Source organism: Bufo bufo, chromosome 5 (assembly GCF_905171765.1).
Source record: "Bufo bufo chromosome 5, aBufBuf1.1, whole genome shotgun sequence".
Taxonomy (NCBI): Eukaryota; Metazoa; Chordata; class Amphibia; order Anura; family Bufonidae; genus Bufo; species Bufo bufo.
Window position 1 is genome coordinate 566127065 of NC_053393.1, and position 26580 is coordinate 566153644.

At 49.0% G+C, this 26580-nt stretch overlaps 2 protein-coding genes across 2 annotated transcripts in view; one reads left to right on the plus strand and one right to left on the minus strand.

Moving 5' to 3' along the window:
• The window catches only part of SMARCD3 (SWI/SNF related, matrix associated, actin dependent regulator of chromatin, subfamily d, member 3), a 163143-nt gene extending 153177 nt beyond the window's left edge, over positions 1 to 9966 (minus strand). Inside the window, exon 1 of the mRNA XM_040431811.1 lies at positions 9848 to 9966. Coding sequence (XP_040287745.1) covers positions 9848 to 9859 — 12 coding nt within the window. The 5' untranslated portion in view covers positions 9860 to 9966. The remainder of the gene's footprint in view (positions 1 to 9847) is intronic.
• A 9852-nt stretch (positions 9967 to 19818) lies between these two features.
• LOC121002668 (regenerating islet-derived protein 4-like) overlaps positions 19819 to 26580 on the plus strand; it is an 83181-nt gene continuing 76419 nt past the window's right edge. The window contains exon 1 of the mRNA XM_040434102.1: positions 19819 to 19833. The gene's annotated coding sequence lies outside the window, so the exon portion shown is untranslated. The remainder of the gene's footprint in view (positions 19834 to 26580) is intronic.

Sequence of the window (26580 nt, forward strand, 5' to 3'; positions counted from 1 at the left end):
GTGGTCAGCTGTACCATGAGTGTATTGTCCCTGGTGGTCAGCTGTACCATGAGTGTATTGTTCCTGGTGGTCAGCTGTACCATGAGTGTATGGTCCCTGGTGGTCAGCTGTACCATGAGTGTAATGTCCCTGATGGTCAGCTGTAACGTGACTTTATTGTTCCTGGTGGTCAGCTGTGCCATCAGTGTATTGTCCCTGGTGGTCAGCTGTACCATGAGTGTATTGTCCCTGGTGGTCTGCTGTACCATGAGTGTATTGTCCCTGGTGGTCTGCTGTACCATGAGTGTATTGTCCCTGGTGGTCTGCTGTACCATGAGTGTATTGTCCCTGATGGTCAGCTGTACCATCAGTGTATTGTCCCTGGAGCTCTGCTGTACCATGAGTGTATTGTCCCTGGTGCTCTGCTGTACCATGAGTGTATTGTCCCTGGTGCTCTGCTGTACCATGAGTGTATTGTCCCTGGTGCTCTGCTGTACCATGAGTGTATTGTCCCTGGTGCTCTGCTGTGCCATGAGTGTATTGTCCCTGGTGGTCAGCTGTACCATGAGTGTATTGTCCCTGGTGCTCTGCTGTGCCATGAGTGTATTGTCTCTGGTGTTCTGCTTTACCATAAGTGTATTGTCCCTGGTGGTCAGCTGTACCATGAGTGTATTGTTCCTGGTGCTCTGCTGTACCATGAGTGTATTGTCCCTGGTGTTCTGCTGTACCATGAGTGTATGGTCCCTGGTGGTCAGCTGTACCATGAGTGTAATGTCCCTGATGGTCAGCTGTAACGTGACTTTATTGTTCCTGGTGGTCAGCTGTGCCATCAGTGTATTGTCTCTGGTGGTCAGCTGTACCATGAGTGTATTGTCCCTGGTGCTCTGCTGTACCATGAGTGTATTGTCCCTGGTGGTCTGCTGTACCATGAGTGTATTGTCCCTGGTGGTCTGCTGTACCATGAGTGTATTGTCCCTGGTGCTCTGCTGTGCCATGAGTGTATTGTCTCTGGTGCTCTGCTGTACCATGAGTGTAATGTCCCTGGTGGTCAGCTGTACCATGAGTGTATTGTCCCTGGAGCTCTGCTGTACCATGAGTGTATTGTCCCTGGTGCTCTGCTGTGCCATGAGTGTATTGTCCCTGGTGCTCTGCTGTACCATGAGTGTATTGTCCCTGGTGCTCTGCTGTGCCATGAGTGTATTGTCTCTGGTGTTCTGCTGTACCATGAGTGTATTGTCCCTGGTGCTCTGCTGTGCCATGAGTGTATTGTCCCTGGAGCTCTGCTGTACCATGAGTGTATTGTCCCTGGTGCTCTGCTGTGCCATGAGTGTATTGTCCCTGGTGCTCTGCTGTACCATGAGTGTATTGTCCCTGGTGCTCTGCTGTGCCATGAGTGTATTGTCCCTGGTGGTCAGCTGTACCATGAGTGTATTGTCTCTGGTGTTCTGCTTTACCATAAGTGTATTGTCCCTGGTGGTCAGCTGTACCATGAGTGTATTGTTCCTGGTGCTCTGCTGTACCATGAGTGTATTGTCCCTGGTGTTCTGCTGTACCATGAGTGTATGGTCCCTGGTGGTCAGCTGTACCATGAGTGTAATGTCCCTGATGGTCAGCTGTAACGTGACTTTATTGTTCCTGGTGGTCAGCTGTGCCATCAGTGTATTGTCTCTGGTGGTCAGCTGTACCATGAGTGTATTGTCCCTGGTGCTCTGCTGTACCATGAGTGTATTGTCCCTGGTGGTCTGCTGTACCATGAGTGTATTGTCCCTGGTGGTCTGCTGTACCATGAGTGTATTGTCCCTGGTGCTCTGCTGTGCCATGAGTGTATTGTCTCTGGTGCTCTGCTGTACCATGAGTGTATTGTCTCTGGTGGTCAGCTGTACCATGAGTGTATTGTCCCTGGTGGTCAGCTGTGCCATGAGTGTATTGTCTCTGGTGGTCTGCTGTACCATTAGTGTATTGTCTCTGGTGGTCAGCTGTACCATGAGTGTATTGTCCCTGGTGGTCAGCTGTACCATGAGTGTATTGTTCCTGGTGCTCTGCTGTGCCATGAGTGTATTGTCTCTGGTGTTCTGCTTTACCATAAGTGTATTGTCCCTGGTGGTCAGCTGTACCATGAGTGTATTGTTCCTGGTGCTCTGCTGTACCATGAGTGTATTGTCCCTGGTGTTCTGCTGTACCATGAGTGTATGGTCCCTGGTGGTCAGCTGTACCATGAGTGTAATGTCCCTGATGGTCAGCTGTAACGTGACTTTATTGTTCCTGGTGGTCAGCTGTGCCATCAGTGTATTGTCTCTGGTGGTCAGCTGTACCATGAGTGTATTGTCCCTGGTGCTCTGCTGTACCATGAGTGTATTGTCCCTGGTGGTCTGCTGTACCATGAGTGTATTGTCCCTGGTGGTCTGCTGTACCATGAGTGTATTGTCCCTGGTGCTCTGCTGTGCCATGAGTGTATTGTCTCTGGTGCTCTGCTGTACCATGAGTGTATTGTCTCTGGTGGTCAGCTGTACCATGAGTGTATTGTCCCTGGTGGTCAGCTGTGCCATGAGTGTATTGTCCCTGGTGCTCTGCTGTACCATGAGTGTATTGTCTCTGGTGGTCAGCTGTACCATGAGTGTATTGTCCCTGGTGGTCAGCTGTACCATGAGTGTATTGTTCCTGGTGGTCAGCTGTGCCATGAGTGTATTGTCCCTGGTGCTCTGCTGTACCATGAGTGTATTGTCCCTGGTGGTCAGCTGTACCATAAGTGTATTGTCTCTGGTGGTCTGCTGTACCATGAGTGTATTGTCTCTGGTGGTCAGCTGTACCATGAGTGTATTGTCCCTGGTGCTCTGCTGTACCATGAGTGTATTGTCCCTGGTGGTCAGCTGTATCATGAGTGTATTGTTCTGGTGGTCAGCTGTACCGTGTGTGTGTGTGTTTGGTCCCTGGTGGTCCACTGTATTGTAAGTGTGTTGTCATTCGTGATCAGCTGTACCGTGATTGTATGGTCCCTGGTGGTCTGCATTCCCTGTATTTTATGGTGGCCAGTATGGCACTATAACAGGTAGTATTTAGTGTTATGTTCCCGTCTTACAGAGATCGCCTTGACACCGGCAGACGGGCGCTAATAATTTTGTACAAAATGTATTTGACAAGAATCTCAAATTTGCTAAATTAGCGCAGCAACAGCACCAGAAGGTTCTCTATAACTATAGCATTACTGCACTTTATTTGTGCTTGAAGAGTGCGGCTGCATTGTGATTTTTTTCTTGGTGGTCTGCTCTACCATGATTGTATGGTCCCTGGTGGTCCGCTGTACCATGAGTGTGTTGTCCCTTGTGATCCGCTGTAATATAAGTGCATGGTCCCTGGTGGTCTGCTGTACCGTGAGTGTATGGTCCCCGGTGGTCCTCTGTACCATGAGTGTGTTGTCCCTCGTGATCCGCTGTACCATAAGTGTATGGTCCCTGGTGGTCCGCTATACTGTGAGTATATGGTCCCTGGTGATCTGATGTACTATGAAAAGCAAAACTATTGAGATATAGGAAGTCTCTAGATGGCTCTTGCATTCAGTTGTGGTTTTCAGAGGAACGTCTTCTGCAGTCACTGGTTGGGGGGGGGGGGGGGGTCTTGGTTAATGTCCCGTGAGTGCATGGTCCCTGGTGGTCAGCTGTACCGTGAGTGTATGGTCCCTGGTGGTCAGCTGTACCGTGAGTGTATGGTCCCTGGTGGTCAGCTGAACCGTGAGTGTATTGTCCCTGGTGGTCAGCTGTACCGTGAGTGTATGGTCCCTGGTGGTCAGCTGTACCGTGAGTGTATGGTCCCTGGTGGTCAGCTGTACCGTGAGTGTATGGTCCCTGGTGGTCAGCTGTACCGTGAGTGTATGGTCCCTGGTGGTCAGCTGTACCGTGAGTGTATGGTCCCTGGTGGTCAGCTGTACCGTGAGTGTATGGTCCCTGGTGGTCAGCTGTACCGTGAGTGTAAGGTCCCTGGTGGTCAGCTGTACCGTGAGTGTATGGTCCCTGGTGGTCAGCTGAACCATGAGTGTATGGTCCCTGGTGGTCAGCTGTACCATGAGTGTATGGTCCCCGGTGGTCAGCTGTACCGTGAGTGTATGGTCCCCGGTGGTCAGCTGTACTATGAGTGTAAGGTCCCTGGTGGTCAGCTGTACCGTGAGTGTATGGTCCCTGGTGGTCAGCTGTACCGTGAGTGTATGGTCCCTGGTGGTCAGCTGTACCGTGAGTGTATGGTCCCTGGTGGTCAGCTGTACTATGAGTGTAAGGTCCCTGGTGGTCAGCTGTACCGTGAGTGTATGGTCCCTAGTGGTCAGCTGTACCGTGAGTGTATGGTCCCTGGTGGTCAGCTGTACCGTGAGTGTATGGTCCTTGGTGGTCAGCTGTACTGTGAGTGTATGGTCCCTGGTGGTCAGCTGTACCGTGAGTGTATGGTCCCTGGTGGTCAGCTGTACCGTGAGTGTATGGTCCCTAGTGGTCAGCTGTACCGTGAGTGTATGGTCCCTGGTGGTCAGCTGTACCGTGAGTGTATGGTCCCTGGTGGTCAGCTGTACTGTGAGTGTATGGTCCCTGGTGGTCAGCTGTACTATGAGTGTAAGGTCCCTGGTGGTCAGCTGTACCGTGAGTGTATGGTCCCTAGTGGTCAGCTGTACCGTGAGTGTATGGTCCCTGGTGGTCAGCTGTACCGTGAGTGTATGGTCCCTGGTGGTCAGCTGTACCGTGAGTGTATGGTCCCTGGTGGTCAGCTGTACCGTGAGTGTATGGTCCCTGGTGGTCAGCTGTACCGTGAGTGTATGGTCCCTGGTGGTCAGCTGTACCGTGTGTGTATTGTCCCTGGTGGTCAGCTGTACCGTGAGTGTATGGTCCCTGGTGGTCAGCTGTACCGTGAGTGTATGGTCCCTGGTGGTCAGCTGTACTGTGAGTGTATGGTCCCTGGTGGTCAGCTGTACCGTGAGTGTATGGTACCTGGTGGTCAGCTGTACTGTGAGTGTATGGTCCCTGGTGGTCAGCTGTACCGTGAGTGTATGGTCCCTGGTGGTCAGCTGTACCGTGAGTGTATGGTCCCTGGTGGTCAGCTGTACCGTGAGTGTATGGTCCCTGGTGGTCAGCTGTACCGTGAGTGTAAGGTCCCTGGTGGTCAGCTGTACCGTGAGTGTATGGTCCCTGGTGGTCAGCTGAACCGTGAGTGTATGGTCCCTGGTGGTCAGCTGTACCATGAGTGTATGGTCCCCGGTGGTCAGCTGTACCGTGAGTGTATGGTCCCCGGTGGTCAGCTGTACTATGAGTGTAAGGTCCCTGGTGGTCAGCTGTACCGTGAGTGTATGGTCCCTGGTGGTCAGCTGTACCGTGAGTGTATGGTCCCTGGTGGTCAGCTGTACCGTGAGTGTATGGTCCCTGGTGGTCAGCTGTACTATGAGTGTAAGGTCCCTGGTGGTCAGCTGTACCGTGAGTGTATGGTCCCTAGTGGTCAGCTGTACCGTGAGTGTATGGTCCCTGGTGGTCAGCTGTACCGTGAGTGTATGGTCCTTGGTGGTCAGCTGTACTGTGAGTGTATGGTCCCTGGTGGTCAGCTGTACCGTGAGTGTATGGTCCCTGGTGGTCAGCTGTACCGTGAGTGTATGGTCCCTAGTGGTCAGCTGTACCGTGAGTGTATGGTCCCTGGTGGTCAGCTGTACCGTGAGTGTATGGTCCCTGGTGGTCAGCTGTACTGTGAGTGTATGGTCCCTGGTGGTCAGCTGTACTATGAGTGTAAGGTCCCTGGTGGTCAGCTGTACCGTGAGTGTATGGTCCCTAGTGGTCAGCTGTACCGTGAGTGTATGGTCCCTGGTGGTCAGCTGTACCGTGAGTGTATGGTCCCTGGTGGTCAGCTGTACCGTGAGTGTATGGTCCCTGGTGGTCAGCTGTACCGTGAGTGTATGGTCCCTGGTGGTCAGCTGTACCGTGAGTGTATGGTCCCTGGTGGTCAGCTGTACCGTGTGTGTATTGTCCCTGGTGGTCAGCTGTACCGTGAGTGTATGGTCCCTGGTGGTCAGCTGTACCGTGAGTGTATGGTCCCTGGTGGTCAGCTGTACTGTGAGTGTATGGTCCCTGGTGGTCAGCTGTACCGTGAGTGTATGGTACCTGGTGGTCAGCTGTACTGTGAGTGTATGGTCCCTGGTGGTCAGCTGTACCGTGAGTGTATGGTCCCTGGTGGTCAGCTGTACCGTGAGTGTATGGTCCCTGGTGGTCAGCTGTACCGTGAGTGTATGGTCCCTGGTGGTCAGCTGTACTGTGAAAAGCAGAACTATTGAGATACTGGAAGTCTGCATTCAGTTGTGGTTTTCAGAGGAACGTCTTCTGCAGTCAGTGTTTGGAGGGGGTTTCTTGGTTAATGTCTCGGGGGTCTGCAGTCAGTGGTTGGGGGGTTTCTTGGTTAATGTCTCGGGGGTCTGCAGTCAGTGGTTGGGGGGTCTGCAGTCAGTGTTTGGAGGTTGGTTCTTGGTTAATGTCTCGGGGGTCTGCAGTCAGTGGTTGGGGGGTTTCTTGGTTAATGTCTCGGGGGTCTGCAGTCAGTGGTTGGGGGGGTTCTTGGTTAATGTCTCGGGGGTCTGCAGTCAGTGTTTGGGGGGTTCTTGGTTAATGTCTCGGGGGTCTGCAGTCAGTGTTTGGAGGGGGTTTCTTGGTTAATGTCTCGGGGGTCTGCAGTCAGTGGTTGGGGGTTTCTTGGTTAATGTCTCGGGGGTCTGCAGTCAGTGGTTGGGGGGGTTCTTGGTTAATGTCTCGGGGGTCTGCAGTCAGTGGTTGGGGGGGTTCTTGGTTAATGTCTCGGGGGTCTGCAGTCAGTGGTTGGGGGGGTTCTTGGTTAATGTCTCGGGGGTCTGCAGTCAGTGGTTGGAGGGGGGTTTCTTGGTTAATGTCTCGGGGGTCTGCAGTCAGTGGTTGGGGGGGTTCTTGGTTAATGTCTCGGGGGTCTGCAGTCAGTGGTTGGGGGGGTTCTTGGTTAATGTCTCGGGGGTCTGCAGTCAGTGGTTGGGGGGTTTCTTGGTTAATGTCTCGGGGGTCTGCAGTCAGTGGTTGGGGGGTTTCTTGGTTAATGTCTCGGGGGTCTGCAGTCAGTGGTTGGAGGGGGGTTCTTGGTTAATGTCTCGGGGGTCTGCAGTCAGTGGTTGGGGGGTTTCTTGGTTAATGTCTCGGGGGTCTGCAGTCAGTGGTTGGGGGGTTTCTTGGTTAATGTCTCGGGGGTCTGCAGTCAGTGGTTGGAGGGGGGTTCTTGGTTAATGTCTCGGGGGTCTGCAGTCAGTGGTTGGAGGGGGGTTCTTGGTTAATGTCTCGGGGGTCTGCAGTCAGTGGTTGGAGGGGGGTTCTTGGTTAATGTCTCGGGGGTCTGCAGTCAGTGTTTGGAGGGGGGTTCTTGGTTAATGTCTCGGGGGTCTGCAGTCAGTGTTTGGAGGTTGGTTCTTGGTTAATGTCTCGGGGGTCTGCAGTCAGTGGTTGGAGGGGGGTTCTTGGTTAATGTCTCGGGGGTCTGCAGTCAGTGTTTGGAGGGGGGTTCTTGGTTAATGTCTCGGGGGTCTGCAGTCAGTGTTTGGAGGGGGGTTCTTGGTTAATGTCTCGGGGGTCTGCAGTCAGTGGTTGGAGGTTGGTTCTTGGTTAATGTCTCGGGGGTCTGCAGTCAGTGTTTGGGGGGTTTCTTGGTTAATGTCTCGGGGGTCTGCAGTCAGTGTTTGGAGGTTGGTTCTTGGTTAATGTCTCGGGGGTCTGCAGTCAGTGTTTGGAGGGGGTTTCTTGGTTAATGTCTCGGGGGTCTGCAGTCAGTGGTTGGGGGGGTTCTTGGTTAATGTCTCGGGGGTCTGCAGTCAGTGGTTGGGGGGTTTCTTGGTTAATGTCTCGGGGGTCTGCAGTCAGTGGTTGGAGGGGGGTTTCTTGGTTAATGTCTCGGGGGTCTGCAGTCAGTGTTTGGAGGGGGGTTTCTTGGTTAATGTCTCGGGGGTCTGCAGTCAGTGGTTGGGGGGGTTCTTGGTTAATGTCTCGGGGGTCTGCAGTCAGTGGTTGGGGGGTTTCTTGGTTAATGTCTCGGGGGTCTGCAGTCAGTGGTTGGAGGGAGGTTTCTTGTTTAATGTCTCGGGGGTCTGCAGTCAGTGGTTGGGGGGGTTTCTTGGTTAATGTCTCGGGGGTCTGCAGTCAGTGTTTGGAGGTTGGTTCTTGGTTAATGTCTCGGGGGTCTGCAGTCAGTGGTTGGGGGGGTTCTTGGTTAATGTCTCTGGGGTCTGCAGTCAGTGTTTGGAGGGGGGTTCTTGGTTAATGTCTCGGGGGTCTGCAGTCAGTGTTTGGAGGTTGGTTCTTGGTTAATGTCTCGGGGGTCTGCAGTCAGTGGTTGGGGGGGTTCTTGGTTAATGTCTCGGGGGTCTGCAGTCAGTGTTTGGAGGTTGGTTCTTGGTTAATGTCTCGGGGGTCTGCAGTCAGTGGTTGGAGGGTCTGCAGTCAGTGTTTGGAGGGGGGTTCTTGGTTAATGTCTCGGGGGTCTGCAGTCAGTGTTTGGAGGTTGGTTCTTGGTTAATGTCTCGGGGGTCTGCAGTCAGTGTTTGGAGGGGGGTTTCTTGGTTAATGTCTCGGGGGTCTGCAGTCAGTGTTTGGAGGGGGGTTCTTGGTTAATGTCTCGGGGGTCTGCAGTCAGTGTTTGGAGGGGGGTTTCTTGGTTAATGTCTCGGGGGTCTGCAGTCAGTGGTTGGGGGGGTTCTTGGTTAATGTCTCGGGGGTCTGCAGTCAGTGGTTGGGGGGTTTCTTGGTTAATGTCTCGGGGGTCTGCAGTCAGTGGTTGGAGGGAGGTTTCTTGTTTAATGTCTCGGGGGTCTGCAGTCAGTGGTTGGGGGGGGTTTCTTGGTTAATGTCTCGGGGGTCTGCAGTCAGTGGTTGGGGGGTTTCTTGGTTAATGTCTCGGGGGTCTGCAGTCAGTGGTTGGGGGGGTTTCTTGGTTAATGTCTCGGGGGTCTGCAGTCAGTGTTTGGAGGTTGGTTCTTGGTTAATGTCTCGGGGGTCTGCAGTCAGTGGTTGGGGGGGTTCTTGGTTAATGTTCCTGGGGTCTGCAGTCAGTGTTTGGAGGGGGGTTCTTGGTTAATGTCTCGGGGGTCTGCAGTCAGTGTTTGGAGGTTGGTTCTTGGTTAATGTCTCGGGGGTCTGCAGTCAGTGGTTGGGGGGGTTCTTGGTTAATGTCTCGGGGGTCTGCAGTCAGTGTTTGGAGGTTGGTTCTTGGTTAATGTCTCGGGGGTCTGCAGTCAGTGTTTGGAGGTTGGTTCTTGGTTAATGTCTCGGGGGTCTGCAGTCAGTGTTTGGAGGTTGGTTCTTGGTTAATGTCTCGGGGGTCTGCAGTCAGTGGTTGGAGGGTCTGCAGTCAGTGTTTGGAGGGGGGTTCTTGGTTAATGTCTCGGGGGTCTGCAGTCAGTGGTTGGGGGGGTTCTTGGTTAATGTCTCTGGGGTCTGCAGTCAGTGTTTGGAGGGGGGTTCTTGGTTAATGTCTCGGGGGTCTGCAGTCAGTCGGCATCTGAAGGTGAATGTTTGTTCTAGGCGGGATGGGAAGGTCTCTAGCAGTTACTGGGGGTCTCTGCGTGAATGTCTCTGCTGTCAATAAGCTGTGCAATATTTCTTATTGTCAGAAGGGACACCTGGGAGAAAGTCTCTTCCTGACCTGGGTCTCTGGGTGGATGTCTCTTGCAGTCTGTGGCGGTCTCAGTGTGATTGTCTAATGCAGACAGTGGGGTCTCATGGAGAAGGTGGGGGACTGAGAGTAATTGCCTCATGCACACAGTGGGGGTCTCGGGGTGGATGTCTCTTGCACACAGTGGGAGTCTCGGGGTGGATGTCTCTTGCAGACAGTGGGAGTCTCATTGTAGCCTCACCTTTCTCTCCATGTGCCTCTGGGTTCTGGTTCCGTTGGTTCTGTTGGGTTAAGAGACATAGCACATGCGCAAAGAGAGGAACAGTCTGACAATAGCCGGCTCACTCCACTGACGAGAGGGAGCGTCACCCAATATGCAGAGTATTCTACACAGACATCAGGGAGCGTCACACAATATCCAGAGTATTCTACACAGACATCAGGGAGCGTCACCCAATATGCAGAGTATTCTACACAGACATCAGGGAGCGTCACCCAATATGCAGAGTATTCTACACAGACATCAGGGAGCGTCACACAATATCCAGAGTATTCTACACAGACATCAGGGAGCGTCACCCAATATGCAGAGTATTCTACACAGACATCAGGGAGCGTCACACAATATCCAGATTATTCTACACAGACATCAGGGAGCGTCACCCAATATGCAGAGTATTCTACACAGACATCAGGGAGCGTCACACAATATCCAGATTATTCTACACAGACATCAGGGAGCGTCACACAATATGCAGAGTATTCTACACAGACATCAGGGAGCGTCACACAATATCCAGAGTATTCTACACAGACATCAGGGAGTGTCACACAATATCCAGCATTTTATACACAGACATCAGGGAGCGTCACCCAATATCCAGAGTATTCTACACAGACATCAGGGAGCGTCACACAATATCCAGAGTATTCTACACAGACATCAGGGAGCGTCACCCAATATGCAGAGTATTCTACACAGACATCAGGGAGCGTCACACAATATCCAGATTATTCTACACAGACATCAGGGAGCGTCACACAATATGCAGAGTATTCTACACAGACATCAGGGAGCGTCACACAATATCCAGAGTATTCTACACAGACATCAGGGAGCGTCACCCAATATGCAGAGTATTCTACACAGACATCAGGGAGTGTCACACAATATCCAGCATTTTATACACAGACATCAGGGAGCGTCACCCAATATCCAGAGTATTCTACACAGACATCAGGGAGCGTCACACAATATCCAGAGTATTCTACACAGACATCAGGGAGCGTCACCCAATATCCAGAGCATTCTACACTGACATCAGGGAGCGTCACACAATATCCAGAGTATTCTACACAGACATCAGGGAGCGTCACACAATATCCAGAGTATTCTACACAGACATCAGGGAGCGTCACACAATATCCAGATTATTCTACACAGACATCAGGGAGCGTCACACAATATCCAGAGCATTCTACACAGACATCAGGGAGCGTCACACAATATCCAGAGCATTCTACACAGACATCAGGGAGCGTCACCCAATATCCAGAGTATTCTACACAGACATCAGGGAGCGTCACACAATATCCAGAGTATTCTACACAGACATCAGGGAGCGTCACACAATATCCAGAGTATTCTACACAGACATCAGGGAGCGTCACACAATATGCAGAGTATTCTACACAGACATCAGGGAGCGTCACACAATATCCAGAGTATTATACACAGACATCAGGGAGCGTCACACAATATCCAGATTATTCTACACAGACATCAGGGAGCGTCACACAATATCCAGCATTTTATACACAGACATCAGGGAGCGTCACACAATATCCAGAGTATTCTACACAGACATCAGGGAGCGTCACACAATATCCAGCATTTTATACACAGACATCAGGGAGCGTCACACAATATCCAGAGTATTCTACACAGACATCAGGGAGCGTCACACAATATCCAGAGTATTCTACACAGACATCAGGGAGCGTCACACAATATCCAGAGCATTCTACACAGACATCAGGGAGCGTCACACAATATCCAGAGCATTCTACACAGACATCAGGGAGCATCGCACAATATCCAGAGTATTCTACACAGACATCAGGGAGCGTCACCCAATATCCAGAGCATTCTACACAGACATCAGGGAGCGTCACCCAATATGCAGAGTATTCTACACAGACATCAGGGAGCGTCACACAATATCCAGCATTTTATACACAGACATCAGGGAGCATCACACAATATGCAGAGTATTCTACACAGACATCAGGGAGCGTCACACAATATCCAGAGTATTCTACACAGACATCAGGGAGCGTCACCCAATATGCAGAGTATTCTACACTGACATCAGGGAGCGTCACACAATATCCAGCATTTTATACACAGACATCAGGGAGCGTCACACAATATCCAGAGTATTCTACACAGACATCAGGGAGGGTCACCCAATATCCAGAGTATTCTACACAGACATCAGGGAGCGTCACACAATATCCAGAGTATTCTACACAGACATCAGGGAGCGTCACACAATATCCAGAGCATTCTACACAGACATCAGGGAGCGTCACACAATATCCAGATTATTCTACACAGACATCAGGGAGCGTCACACAATATCCAGCATTTTATACACAGACATCAGGGAGCGTCACACAATATCCAGAGTATTCTACACAGACATCAGGGAGCGTCACACAATATCCAGAGTATTCTACACAGACATCAGGGAGCGTCACACAATATCCAGAGTATTCTACACTGACATCAGGGAGTGTCACACAATATCCAGAGTATTCTACACAGACATCAGGGAGCGTCACACAATATCCAGAGCATTCTACACAGACATCAGGGAGCGTCACACAATATCCAGAGCATTCTACACAGACATCAGGGAGCGTCACCCAATATCCAGAGTATTCTACACTGACGTCAGGGGGCGTCACACAATATCCAGAGCATTCTACACAGACATCAGGGAGCGTCACCCAATATCCAGAGTATTCTACACAGACATCAGGGAGCGTCACCCAATATCCAGAGTATTCTACACAGACATCAGGGAGCGTCACACAATATCCAGAGTATTCTACACAGACATCAGGGAGCGTCACACAATATCCAGAGTATTCTACACTTACATCAGGGAGCGTCACACAATATCCAGAGCATTCTACACAGACATCATGGAGCGTCACACAATATCCAGAGTATTCTACACAGACATGAGGGAGCGTCACACAATATCCAGAGCATTCTACACAGACATCAGGGAGCGTCACACAATATCCAGAGTATTCTACACAGACATCAGGGAGCGTCACACAATATCCAGAGCATTCTACACAGACATCAGGGAGCGTCACACAATATCCAGCATTTTATACACAGACATCAGGGAGCGTCACACAATATCCAGAGCATTCTACACAGACATCAGGGAGCGTCACACAATATCCAGAGCATTCTACACAGACATCAGGGAGCGTCACACAATATCCAGAGCATTCTACACAGACATCAGGGAGCGTCACCCAATATCCAGAGTATTCTACACTGACATCAGGGAGCGTCACACAATATCCAGAGTATTCTACACAGACATCAGGGAGCGTCACCCAATATCCAGAGTATTCTACACAGACATCAGGGAGCGTCACACAATATCCAGAGTATTATACACAGACATCAGGGAGCGTCACACAATATCCAGAGTATTCTACACAGACATCAGGGAGCGTCACACAATATCCAGAGTATTCTACACAGACATCAGGGAGCGTCACACAATATCCAGATTATTCTACACAGACATCAGGGAGCGTCACACAATATCCAGATTATTCTACACAGACATCAGGGAGCGTCACACAATATCCAGAGTATTCTACACAGACATCAGGGAGCGTCACCCAATATCCAGAGTATTCTACACAGACATCAGGGAGCGTCACACAATATCCAGAGTATTATACACAGACATCAGGGAGCGTCACACAATATCCAAAGCATTCTACACTGACATCAGGGAGTGTCACACAATATCCAGAGTATTCTACACAGACATCAGGGAGCGTCACCCAATATCCAGAGTATTCTACACAGACATCAGGGAGCGTCACACAATATCCAGAGCATTCTACACTGACATCAGGGAGCGTCACACAATATCCAGAGTATTCTACACAGACATCAGGGAGCGTCACCCAATATCCAGAGTATTCTACACAGACATCAGGGAGCGTCACACAATATCCAGAGTATTCTACACAGACATCAGGGAGCGTCACACAATATCCAGAGCATTCTACACAGACATCAGGGAGCGTCACACAATATCCAGATTATTCTACACTGACATCAGGGAGCGTCACACAATATCCAGATTATTCTACACTGACATCAGGGAGCGTCACACAATATCCAGATCATTCTACACAGACATCAGGGAGTGTCACACAATATCCAGAGTATTCTACACAGACATCAGGGAGCGTCACACAATATCCAGATTATTCTACACAGACATCAGGGAGCGTCACCCGATATCCAGAGTATTCTACACTGACATCAGGGAGCGTCACACAATATCCAGATTATTCTACACAGACATCAGGGAGCGTCACACAATATCCAGAGTATTCTACACAGACATCAGGGAGTGTCACACAATATCCAGAGCATTCTACACAGACATCAGGGAGCGTCACACAATATCCAGATTATTCTACACAGACATCAGGGAGCGTCACACAATATCCAGAGTATTCTACACAGACATCAGGGAGTGTCACACAATATCCAGAGTATTCTACACAGACATCAGGGAGTGTCACACAATATCCAGAGTATTCTACACAGACATCAGGGAGCGTCACACAATATCCAGAGCATTCTACACAGACATCAGGGAGCGTCACACAATATCCAGAGCATTCTACACAGACATCAGGGAGCGTCACACAATATCCAGAGCATTCTACACAGACATCATGGAGCGTCACACAATATCCAGCATTTTATACACAGACATCAGGGAGCGTCACCCAATATCCAGAGCATTCTACACAGACATCAGGGAGCATCACACAATATCCAGAGCATTCTACACAGACATCAGGGAGCGTCACCCAATATCCAGCATTTTATACACTGACATCAGGGAGCGTCACACAATATCCAGAGCATTCTACACAGACATTAGGGAGCGTCGCACAATATCCAGAGTATTCTACACAGACATCAGGGAGCGTCACCCAATATCCAGAGTATTCTACACAGACATCAGGGAGCATCACACAATATCCAGAGCATTCTACACAGACATCAGGGAGCGTCACCCAATATCCAGCATTTTATACACAGACATCAGGGAGCGTCACACAATATCCAGAGTATTCTACACAGACATGAGGGAGCGTCACACAATATCCAGAGTATTCTACACAGACATCAGGGAGCGTCACCCAATATGCAGAGTATTCTACACAGACATCAGGGAGCGTCACACAATATCCAGAGTATTCTACACAGACATCAGGGAGCGTCACACAATATCCAGATTATTCTACACAGACATCAGGGAGCGTCACCCAATATCCAGAGTATTCTGCACAGACATCAGGGAGCGTCACACAATATCCAGAGCATTCTACACAGACATTAGGGAGCGTCGCACAATATCCAGAGTATTCTACACAGACATCAGGGAGCGTCACCCAATATCCAGAGTATTCTACACAGACATCAGGGAGCATCACACAATATCCAGAGCATTCTACACAGACATCAGGGAGCGTCACCCAATATCCAGCATTTTATACACAGACATCAGGGAGCGTCACACAATATCCAGAGTATTCTACACAGACATCAGGGAGCGTCACACAATATCCAGAGTATTCTACACAGACATCAGGGAGCGTCACCCAATAGCCAGAGTATTCTACACAGACATCAGGGAGCGTCACCCAATATCCAGAGCATTCTACACAGACATCAGGGAGCGTCACACAATATCCAGAGTATTCTACACAGACATCAGGGAGCGTCACACAATATCCAGAGTATTCTACACAGACATCAGGGAGCATCGCACAATATCCAGAGTATTCTACACAGACATCAGGGAGCGTCGCACAATATCCAGAGCATTCTACACAGACATCAGGGAGTGTCACACAATATCCAGAGCATTCTACACAGACATCAGGGAGCGTCACACAATATCCAGAGCATTCTACACAGACATCAGGGAGCGTCACACAATATCCAGAGTATTCTACACAGACATCAGGGAGCGTCACACAATATCCAGAGTATTTTACACAGACATCAGGGAGCGTCACACAATATCCAGAGCATTCTACACAGACATCAGGGAGCGTCACACAATATCCAGAGCATTCTACACAGACATCAGGGAGCGTCACACAATATCCAGAGTATTCTACACAGACATCAGGGAGCGTCACACAATATCCAGAGTATTTTACACAGACATCAGGGAGCGTCACACAATATCCAGAGCATTCTACACAGACATCAGGGAGCGTCACACAATATCCAGAGTATTCTACACTGACATCAGGGAGCGTCACACAATATCCAGATTATTCTACACAGACATCAGGGAGCGTCACACAATATCCAGAGTATTCTACACTGACATCAGGGAGCGTCACCCAATATCCAGAGCATTCTACACAGACATCAGGGAGCGTCACACAATATCCAGAGTATTCTACACAGACATCAGGGAGCGTCACACAATATCCAGAGCATTCTACACAGACATCAGGGAGCGTCACACAATATCCAGATTATTCTACACAGACATCAGGGAGCGTCACACAATATCCAGAGCATTCTACACAGACATCAGGGAGCGTCACCCAATATCCAGAGTATTCTACACTGACATCAGGGAGCGTCACCCAATATCCAGAGCATTCTACACAGACATCAGGGAGCGTCACACAATATCCAGAGTATTCTACACAGACATCAGGGAGCGTCACACAATATCCAGAGCATTCTACACAGACATCAGGGAGCGTCACACAATATCCAGATTATTCTACACAGACATCAGGGAGCGTCACACAATATCCAGAGCATTCTACACAGACATCAGGGAGCGTCACCCAATATCCAGAGTATTCTACACAGACATCAGGGAGCGTCACACAATATCCAGAGTATTCTACACTTACATCAGGGAGCGTCACACAATATCCAGAGTATTCTACACTTACATCAGGGAGCGTCACACAATATCCAGAGCATTCTACACAGACATCAGGGAGCGTCACACAATATCCAGATTATTCTACACAGACATCAGGGAGCGTCACCCAATATCCAGAGTATTCTACACAGACATCAGGGAGCGTCACCCAATATCCAGAGCATTCTACACAGACATCAGGGAGCGTCACACAATATCCAGAGTATTCTACACAGACATCAGGGAGCATCACACAATATCCAGAGTATTCTACACAGACATCAGGGAGCGTCACACAATATCCAGAGTATTCTACACAGACATCAGGGAGCGTCACACAATATCCAGAGTATTCTACACAGACATCAGGGAGCGTCACACAATATCCAGAGTATTCTACACAGACATCAGGGAGCGTCACACAATATCCAGAGCATTCTACACAGACATCAGGGAGCGTCACACAATATCCAGAGCATTCTACACAGACATCAGGGAGCGTCACACAATATCCAGAGTATTCTACACAGACATCAGGGAGCGTCACACAATATCCAGAGTATTTTACACAGACATCAGGGAGCGTCACACAATATCCAGATTATTCTACACAGACATCAGGGAGCGTCACCCAATATCCAGCATTTTATGTATAGAAAAATCAATGGATAGCACAATCCAAGTCCCCAGGTGCAATTCCTCAAAAAGATCTTGGACAAAAATCCCCCATATTGCAATAAAGTAGAAAGAGGCAGCACTCGGGAAATACTGCAGATAAAGTGGATCTCTTATTCACCCAATGCAGCGTTTCAGCTCGTGTGATTGGAGATGTTGTCGAGCAGTGACTGAACTGCTCCGAGACATACAGGGATCACATCTATGAAATAGTTCAGTGTGATTACACGTAGAGATTTCACATAATACATCCGGGATCGGTTACACCCAAATATCATAGAAATTGATACTACCAGTGTTTATAGTGTTAATTAGGCCTTGTTGGATAGTAAGGTGCATGTGATTGAAAACAATAGATCGTAAATGAGTCGCTCCCCCTCCAATAGAATCCATAATCCATGTGAAATCTCAGCGCTCCCCAATTATAACTGCGCATGTGTCAGCACAACATCATCGGAGGGAAAAGATTACTCCTTGGCATGGAGTCATCATCTCTAGTGCTCATGAGCACATACGTGCATGCCGGGCGTGCGTCCGAGTCACTGTGCCCACACAGTAAATGGAGTAACTTGTACAGACAGCGCCATTTATCCGATAAACACACCGCCATTATCCAGGCTAATGAAACCGTAGAGGGGCTGATATAAATACCGGAGACAGCGAGAAGAAATATCCAGTGCGGGCCTCACCAACTGAACGTATCATAGAACACAATCCTTAACCGTAAGCCACGCGTGTTTCACCACATACGGAGCCTCACTGACGGGCGCTCTCCACAGCCATTGGCGCCTTATATCAGGATCCCCGGTCAAAGGAAAAATGAGCCCCTCCTAAGGGAGCGCAAGTCCCTGGCTCTCAGCCCTGGACTGCGCTCACCAATTATAGGGATCAGCTCTGGACCTGCTGTGTCCTCAGTCCCAACCACAACCATTAGAAGACAAATTCAGAATGACCAAACGAGTCACCTGAACGGAGGCAACGCATAACCAAAGAAGAATGGCGGTGTGTCCGGAGACCCTCCGGGTGTCAATCCGGGGCCTGGAGGAACAGGGCACCTGGGGCATGGATCACATGTCCCCTGCCCCCTCCCAATTTGGAAGGGGTTCTATTTTTTTCACATATTGCAGTGTTTTTGGATAAAATACTGCGTCCTTTTGCGACCTCAGGCAAGTCCTATATACGGGACCCCACACTTTTTGAAGTCTTTATACTTCCATTAACCATACCATGGGCCTTGGAATGGTCAGAGGATGTCTGCAGGAAACTTGATGTACTGCTGGGTGTAGGGAGCGATTGAGGTTGTTACTAACAATTATTATGTTTTCCAAGATGATTTTTTTTTATTCATTTAAGGGGCACCGCAATGGGGCCAAATGTGGCGCCATATTGTTTGTATGACATATATGGAAGATAGACGCATCTAGGTGAGCCACCACTTCAAGCACGTGTTGGGGTGGAGGCATTAGATAGATGATGTCTTTTCAATTTGGACCGGATCTGAAGGTTGTTGTGGACATTTTATTAGGATGTGTTTCTAATATATTGTGTATTGTCATCATGTCTCTCGGTCTCAGGGTAAACCATTGGAGTGGATATCTCCCCGTGCATGTCCTGTCACAGCTGCCGGGCGCAGAGGTCTCCGTCCGCGAATGGTCCGTGTGCTAAGCGCTGGGCTGTGGGCCGGGGGAGACTGATGTGTTCAGCAGAGCAGTGTTTTGTTGGCTGATGTATGGACACCGGCTAGGGCCCCCGCGCAAGACGCCGATTTATTGGCTTGGCGTGGATGCATTTGTTAAGAGAACAATATATGAAAGGAACGTGTGTTTGTTGTCTCTAGTGCGCCTGATCAGCCGCTGGAGATAATGACGCTGTCCTGTAAATAAACATGCATGAGGATCATAGTAACTTTATCTGGCATTGATCACTGAGCAAGGATGGATAGAGTTACCTCCAGTGGTAATGGTAGATTATTGTATACATGTGTTTGTTAGCTAGGTTATTCTAAATGATGGTGTCTTGTCTTCCCATGTCATCACTTCCTGTATGTCATCACTTCCTGTGTGTCATCACTTCCTGTGTGTCATCACTTCCTGTATCCTTGTCTTGGGCCAGCCCCTTTTACACCTTTTGTGAGTAAATAAAAGAAACAGACTGAGCAGGGGGAAGGGCGGTTGCAGAACTTAACATGAAAACACCTTTGTCTGACTGCGGTTGAGATTTTGACCTTTCCTTACACAAAGTTTGATGCGAGTGGATTACAACTATTAAGATTCCTACAACAGTTTGGCGAGCACAGGTAAGGAGATAATTTTTTTCAAAAAGCAAAAAGGGCCGGCATAAGGTAATATCCTTTTCCTTACTCTCATTTTTGAGAAAGCTTTGCTCTTTGTGAACTGAAATCTGTGTACTCCAATCTGCTGATATCAGAAAAAATCTTCTTAAAGGGAACCTGTCACCAGTTTTATGGTGTCTTAACTGAGGGCAACATAAATAAGTGACTGATTCTCTTAGCACAATGCTGGGTCACTGTCTGTAATTGACCAGTCAATCTGCCAACATCTTGTCTTGAAAAGCTCCAGCTGATAATGAGGAGTCATGAATATTCATGAGCTCCTGACTCTCCCCGCCCACCTGCTGCTGAGTGACAGTTATTTTCCATATGAATCAGCAGCAGGTGGGCAGGGGAGTGGCTATAGCTCTGAATTAAATATACGCTGGACTCACTGACATCACGCTGGACTTGAATCAGCTCCTTAGCATGCGGCATCTTTGTGTGTATATTATGAGGTAACCGTCTGTCACCCCAGTGAGTGAATACCTCTAAGGCACTTTTTAGTAGTTAAAGAGGACCTTTCACCAGAATAAAACATCTAAACTAAGCATACAGACATGGAGAGCGGCGCCCAGGGATCTCCCTGCACTTACTGTTATCCCCGGGCGCCGTTCCGTTCGCCCGGTATAGCCTCCGGTATCTTCATAGTTAGGCTCCACCCAGGGGAACCTGACGCCGTCTCTTTCTCCTATGCTGTAGGGCTGGCCAATCACAGCGCTCGGCTCATAGCCTGAGAGAAAAAAAAACCTCTCAGGCTATGAGCTGAGCGCTGTGATTGGCCAGCGCTACAGCATGGGAGAAAGAGACGCCGGCAGGTTCCCCTGGGTGGAGCCTAACTATGAAGATACCGGAGGCTATACCGGGCGAACGGAGCGGCGCCCGGGGATAACAGTAAGTGCAGGGAGATCCCTGGGCGCCGCTCTCCATGTCTGTATGCTTAGTTTAGATGTTTTATTCTGGTGAAAGGTCCTCTTTAATGAATGTATATAATTAGTTAGATTATAATCAAATATCCACATGACAGGTTCCCTTTAAAGAACCTTTTGGTGTATGTGGTTGTTATCTGCTGCGTCAAGGGGTGTGAGGATAAGGTAAGCGCTTTCCATTGTGTTGATTGTACGGAGGTTGTATGATAGTGTGCTGAGCAGTACAGGGTAGAGTTTGGATTTTGTAGACACTATCTTGATTTCCTTTGTGAAGGCCATTTTATTTTCCTTTGTGTGTGTCAAGCCATGTGCTTTGTCGGCCATCTTTAATTTCCGTTGTGCTTTGGCAGACATCTTGGTGAGTTGGTGCTGCAGGTTTTAACAAGGAATTTATTTAGTTTTGGTGTCTATGGAAAGCGATTTGATTGTTTTTGCCTGAAATGTCAGTTTTGTCCAGAATAGTTATCTTGTCTTTTTGTAACTTTCTATGTACAGTTTTATTTTGTGTTGGTAATTTTTGTGCGGGATATCAGTGGAGTGTTCGGTTATGGTATAGCGCAGTGACCAGTCTGGTACAGGAATCATTGTGTGAGCATTACAGCCGGTTCAGACCTGAGCGTTTTACAGCGCGTTCCTACGCGCTGTAAAACACTCAACAAGGAGAAACCAATGCCTCCCTACGATCGCGCTGTAAAACGCCAGACGCCCCAAGAAGTTCAGGAGCTTCTTTGGGGCGTAGTGTCGCGTGTTCCCGTACATAGACTTCCGGGAACGCGCGACAATGGGCGTTCGCTTCTGTCCAACGCGCGATTGTAAACGCCCGTACAGTGGATTCGACTCAGGGATGGAGATGGACAATGTGTCTGACCCTGGAGTTGGAAGTATTAACACCAGGCCAGAAGATTCCTCAGATGAGTCTGTGGTAAGTGGACTCAATACAGATTGTAGTGTGGGGTCTAGTCATGGTGGGATGGTTAATGTTGTGCACCAAGTCAGATCACCATGTGCCCAGACAAGGTATTGTGCAGGTTGACGAGCTATCCTTTGTTTTGCATGCAGGGAATACGGGCACATTGCACAATATTGTGATGTTGCTAATGGCAACAGACACAGGTATGGTAAGTACCCCAGAACCACACCTATAAGTGAAGTGGTTTATTCAGCAAGGTGGGGTAATGGTCCAGACATGGTTCTTTGCAAAGGCAGAGAACCCAGAGACAGCCAAGGTCATTGATCAATGAAGCAGATTGACTACTGTGTGTTTGCTTCCTGTGCGCCCCTTTTTCCACTCCAGGTCAATTGGAAGCCCTATCCTGTGGTCAGGTCACTATTCAGAGCCAAAACCGAGGCTGGTATATCTCATTAGGAGACTCGGAGGGCCGCCTTGTGTTGGCGAGAACCCTTTTCCTCACACTGATTACTCCTTTTCCTGAGGTCTAACTACGGTGAACGGAGTCCGTGTGTCGGTGTCAAAAACCCTAGGGCAACTCAGAGGCGAACGAAGGGGAGTAGCAGCCGTCCAAGCGTGTGTCGCGGGACAGTCCAGGCGTGTGTCGCGGGACAGTCCGGGCGTGTGTCGTGGGACACTGGAGGTGGACGCACCTACTTTTAGAAGGCTCGAGCATGGGTTTAGGGAAATTTAGGGAACAGAAGGGTACCACTTCTGACTATAGGACAGCCAAGCAGTACATGAAATCCATCTATAGAGGAGGAGTTGTTAAGCCCCTCAAAGATTGGCACCAAGGGACTGTAGGTTCAGAGTGGACCATCCCCAAAGAAGGGACCTTTGAGGTCTGGATTGGGAAAAAGTTAGTCCCCCAGATATCACTGGTAATGCTGGAATGTAGTCCCCCAGATATCACTGGTAATGCTGGAATGTAGTCCCCCAGATATCACTGGTAATGCTGGAATGTAGTCCCCCAGATATCACTGGTAATGCTGGAATGTAGCCCCCCAGATATCACTGGTAATGCTGGAATGTAGTCCCCCAGATATCACTGGTAATGCTGGAATGTAGTCCCCCAGATATCACTGGTAATGCTGGAATGTAGTCCCCCAGATGTCACTGGTAATGCTGGAATGGAGTCCCCCATATATCACTGGTAATGCTGGAATGTGGTCCCCCATATATCACTGGTAATGCTGGAATGTGGTCCCCCAGATATCACTGGTAATGCTGGAATGTAGTCCCCCAGATATCACTGGTAATGCTGGAATGTAGTCCCCCAGATATCACTGGTAATGCTGGAATGTAGTCCCCCAGATATCACTGGTAATGCTGGAATGTAGTCCCCCAGATATCACTGGTAATGCTGGAATGTAGTCCCCCAGATATCACTGGTAATGCTGGAATGGAGTCCCCCAGATATCACTGGTAATGCTGGAATGTGGTCCCCCAGATATCACTGGTAATGCTGGAATGGAGTCCCCCAGATATCACTGGTAATGCTGGAATGTAGTCCCCCAGATATCACTGGTAATGCTGGAATGGAGTCCCCCAGATATCACTGGTAATGCTGGAATGGAGTCCCCCAGATATCACTGGTAATGCTGGAATGTAGCCCCCCAGATATCACTGGTAATGCTGGAATGTGGTCCCCCAGATATCACTGGTAATGCTGGAATGTAGTCCCCCAGATATCACTGGTAATGCTGGAATGGAGTCCCCCAGATATCACTGGTAATGCTGGAATGTGGTCCCCCAGATATCACTGGTAATGCTGGAATGTGGTCCCCCAGATATCACTGGTAATGCTAGAATGTGGTCCCCCAGATATCACTGGTAATGCTGGAATGTGGTCCCCCAGATATCACTGGTAATGCTGGAATGGAGCCCCCCAGATATCACTGGTAATGCTGGAATGTAGCCCCCCAGATATCACTGGTAATGCTGGAATGTAGCCCCCCAGATATCACTGGTAATGCTGGAATGTAGCCCCCCAGATATCACTGGTAATGCTGGAATGTAGTCCCCCAGATATCACTGGTAATGCTGGAATGTGGTCCCCCAGATATCACTGGTAATGCTGGAATGTGGTCCCCCAGATATCACTGGTAATGCTGGAATGTGGTCCCCCAGATATCGCTGGTAATGCTGGAATGTGGTCCCCCAGATATCACTGGTAATGCTGGAATGTAGTCCCCCAGATATCACTGGTAATGCTGGAATGTAGCCCCCCAGATATCACTGGTAATGCTAGAATGTGGTCCCCCAGATATCACTGGTGATGCTGGAATGTGGTCCCCCAGATATCACTGGTGATGCTGGAATGTGGTCCCCCAGATATCACTGGTAATGCTGGAATGTAGTCCCCCAGATATCACTGGTAATGCTGGAATGGAGTCCCCCAGATATCGCTGGTAATGCTGGAATGTAGCCCCCCAGATATCGCTGGTAATGCTGGAATGTAGCCCCCCAGATATCACTGGTAATGCTGGAATGTAGCCCCCCAGATATCACTGGTAATGCTAGAATGTAGTCCCCCAGATATCACTGGTAATGCTGGAATGTAGCCCCCCAGATATCACTGGTAATGCTAGAATGTGGTCCCCCAGATATCACTGGTAATGCTGGAATGTAGCCCCCCAGATATCACTGGTAATGCTGGAATGTAGCCCCCCAGATATCACTGGTAATGCTGGAATGTAGCCCCCCAGATATCACTGGTAATGCTGGAATGTGGTCCCCCAGATATCACTGGTAATGCTGGAATGTAGCCCCCCAGATATCACTGGTAATGCTGGAATGTAGCCCCCCAGATATCACTGGTAATGCTGGAATGTGGTCCCCCAGATATCACTGGTAATGCTGGAATGTAGCCCCCCAGATATCACTGGTAATGCTGGAATGTAGCCCCCCAGATATCACTGGTAATGCTAGAATGTAGTCCCCCAGATATCACTGGTAATGCTGGAATGTAGCCCCCCAGATGTCACTGGTAATGCTGGAATGTAGCCCCCCAGATATCACTGGTAATGCTGGAATGTAGCCCCCCAGATATCACTGGTAATGCTGGAATGGAGTCCCCCAGATATCACTGGTAATGCTGGAATGTAGCCCCCCAGATATCACTGGTAATGCTGGAATGTAGTTCTGCTGAAATGCAGGGTTTCAAAATAAAACCTCTTTTACTAAAGAAAATAACAGATTTGTTTTACTGCAAAAGTACAAAATACTAAACTTTCCCTTTTCTTAATAGCACAGAACAGAGAACTAACGTATTATAAGAACACGTGTTCATTACAATAAGATTTTCCTGAACAAACAGGAACTGGTTAAAGAAGACCGCGGTCAGCAGCAGCAGCACAACATTATCTTAACATGGATTTCTAAAAGTTATGTGCCCAGGCTGGTAATAGTGTAATGCCCACCTCCATCACTGCCCGCTGGGAATCCTGTCTGCGGCTTCTCTTGGTTGCAGATGGTAGCGTCAGCAGATGACCAGTCTGCCAATCTCTGGCCACGGCGGTGATTGGCAGAGTGGCATTGTGAGCTAGTTCAGCTGCAACCCAGAGAAGCCAAGCAATGGACTGGCCACAGATGGGACCCCCTAAGATCGGAGCCTGAGGGGGGCAGGGAGGCCTAAGCCTGGTTTTAGTACAAGCCTGAGGAGTGCGGAGTCGGGGCATCATTTTTTTTAATCTCTTTATTTTTCACTTTTAAAAAAAAATAGAAAGTTGCATCAAGTAGAAGATCACATGAGCATTAATGATGGATTCTTCCCAATCTCTGATATTACTGTCCCACCAAAAAGCATATGTTGTATTTTGTATTTGTATTATATATATGCTCTTTGGTGAGACAGTTATATCAGAGATTGGGAGAATCAACCATTAATGCTTTTGTAATCCTCTACTTGATGCAACTTTCTATTTTTTTAAAAAGCGAAAAATAAATAAATGATATCTGTATGATAAACCTAGTCCTATCCCCAGGTGGGCGATGGGCGAGACGAGCGACGCTGGTGGGAGTACCAGCAGCGTCCCTCGTCCCACGCAGCGCACGTCTAAAGCAAAAAAGTGACCTAAAATACAGTATAGAGACTGGAGAGTGTAACAAAAACCTATAAAAGTGCCATTTATAAAAATAAAACTAACCCTAACAAGAAGTGCACTGATACATAGGCCTAGGTGTGCGGTGGATGCGGGGGGATCGCAAAGGCCACGCGCCCCCAAGAGGGGGACATGTGACCAGACTAGCCCCCCGCAGAAAGCGCACACCCTGCGGGATATCTGTCCAGCATCCTAAAAACTATCCCTTCCTGGGGACATCATGTAAAGGGGAACCCTTTAATGAAGCAGTTTTTGGTCCTGCAGACTTTTTTAGAAGTTCTTCCAAATCCTATTTCTAAAAACTTGCAGTTGCAATTACTACTAAGAGGTTCTTTGACAAAAATACCAGCTCATCCACCTTGTCTGGTTTCAGACGGGAACAATGATTAGATACAACATTACTGCTCGTTGCTTGGATACACAGACATTTTTGTGCTCATTTGTATGGCCTAGTGAAGTAGATTTTGGGAAACTTCCACCATTTCAGAGGCTCTTCTCCATGACCTATAAGTGGCAGATAGATGTTGTAACGGACCGTTTCAGCAGACAAGGGGTTAAAATCCGTTTAGGCGATATGCCCCTTTCTGAGAGACAGGCCCAGCTACTGCAGGACACCAACCTCCCGAACTGGATACAAAGTAGCACTCCAAACTGGAACCTCACGAATAGCTGCTAGCAGACGAACAGGAATCAGCTTACACTCCTGGCAATCAGTCTCTAACAGCATACAGCG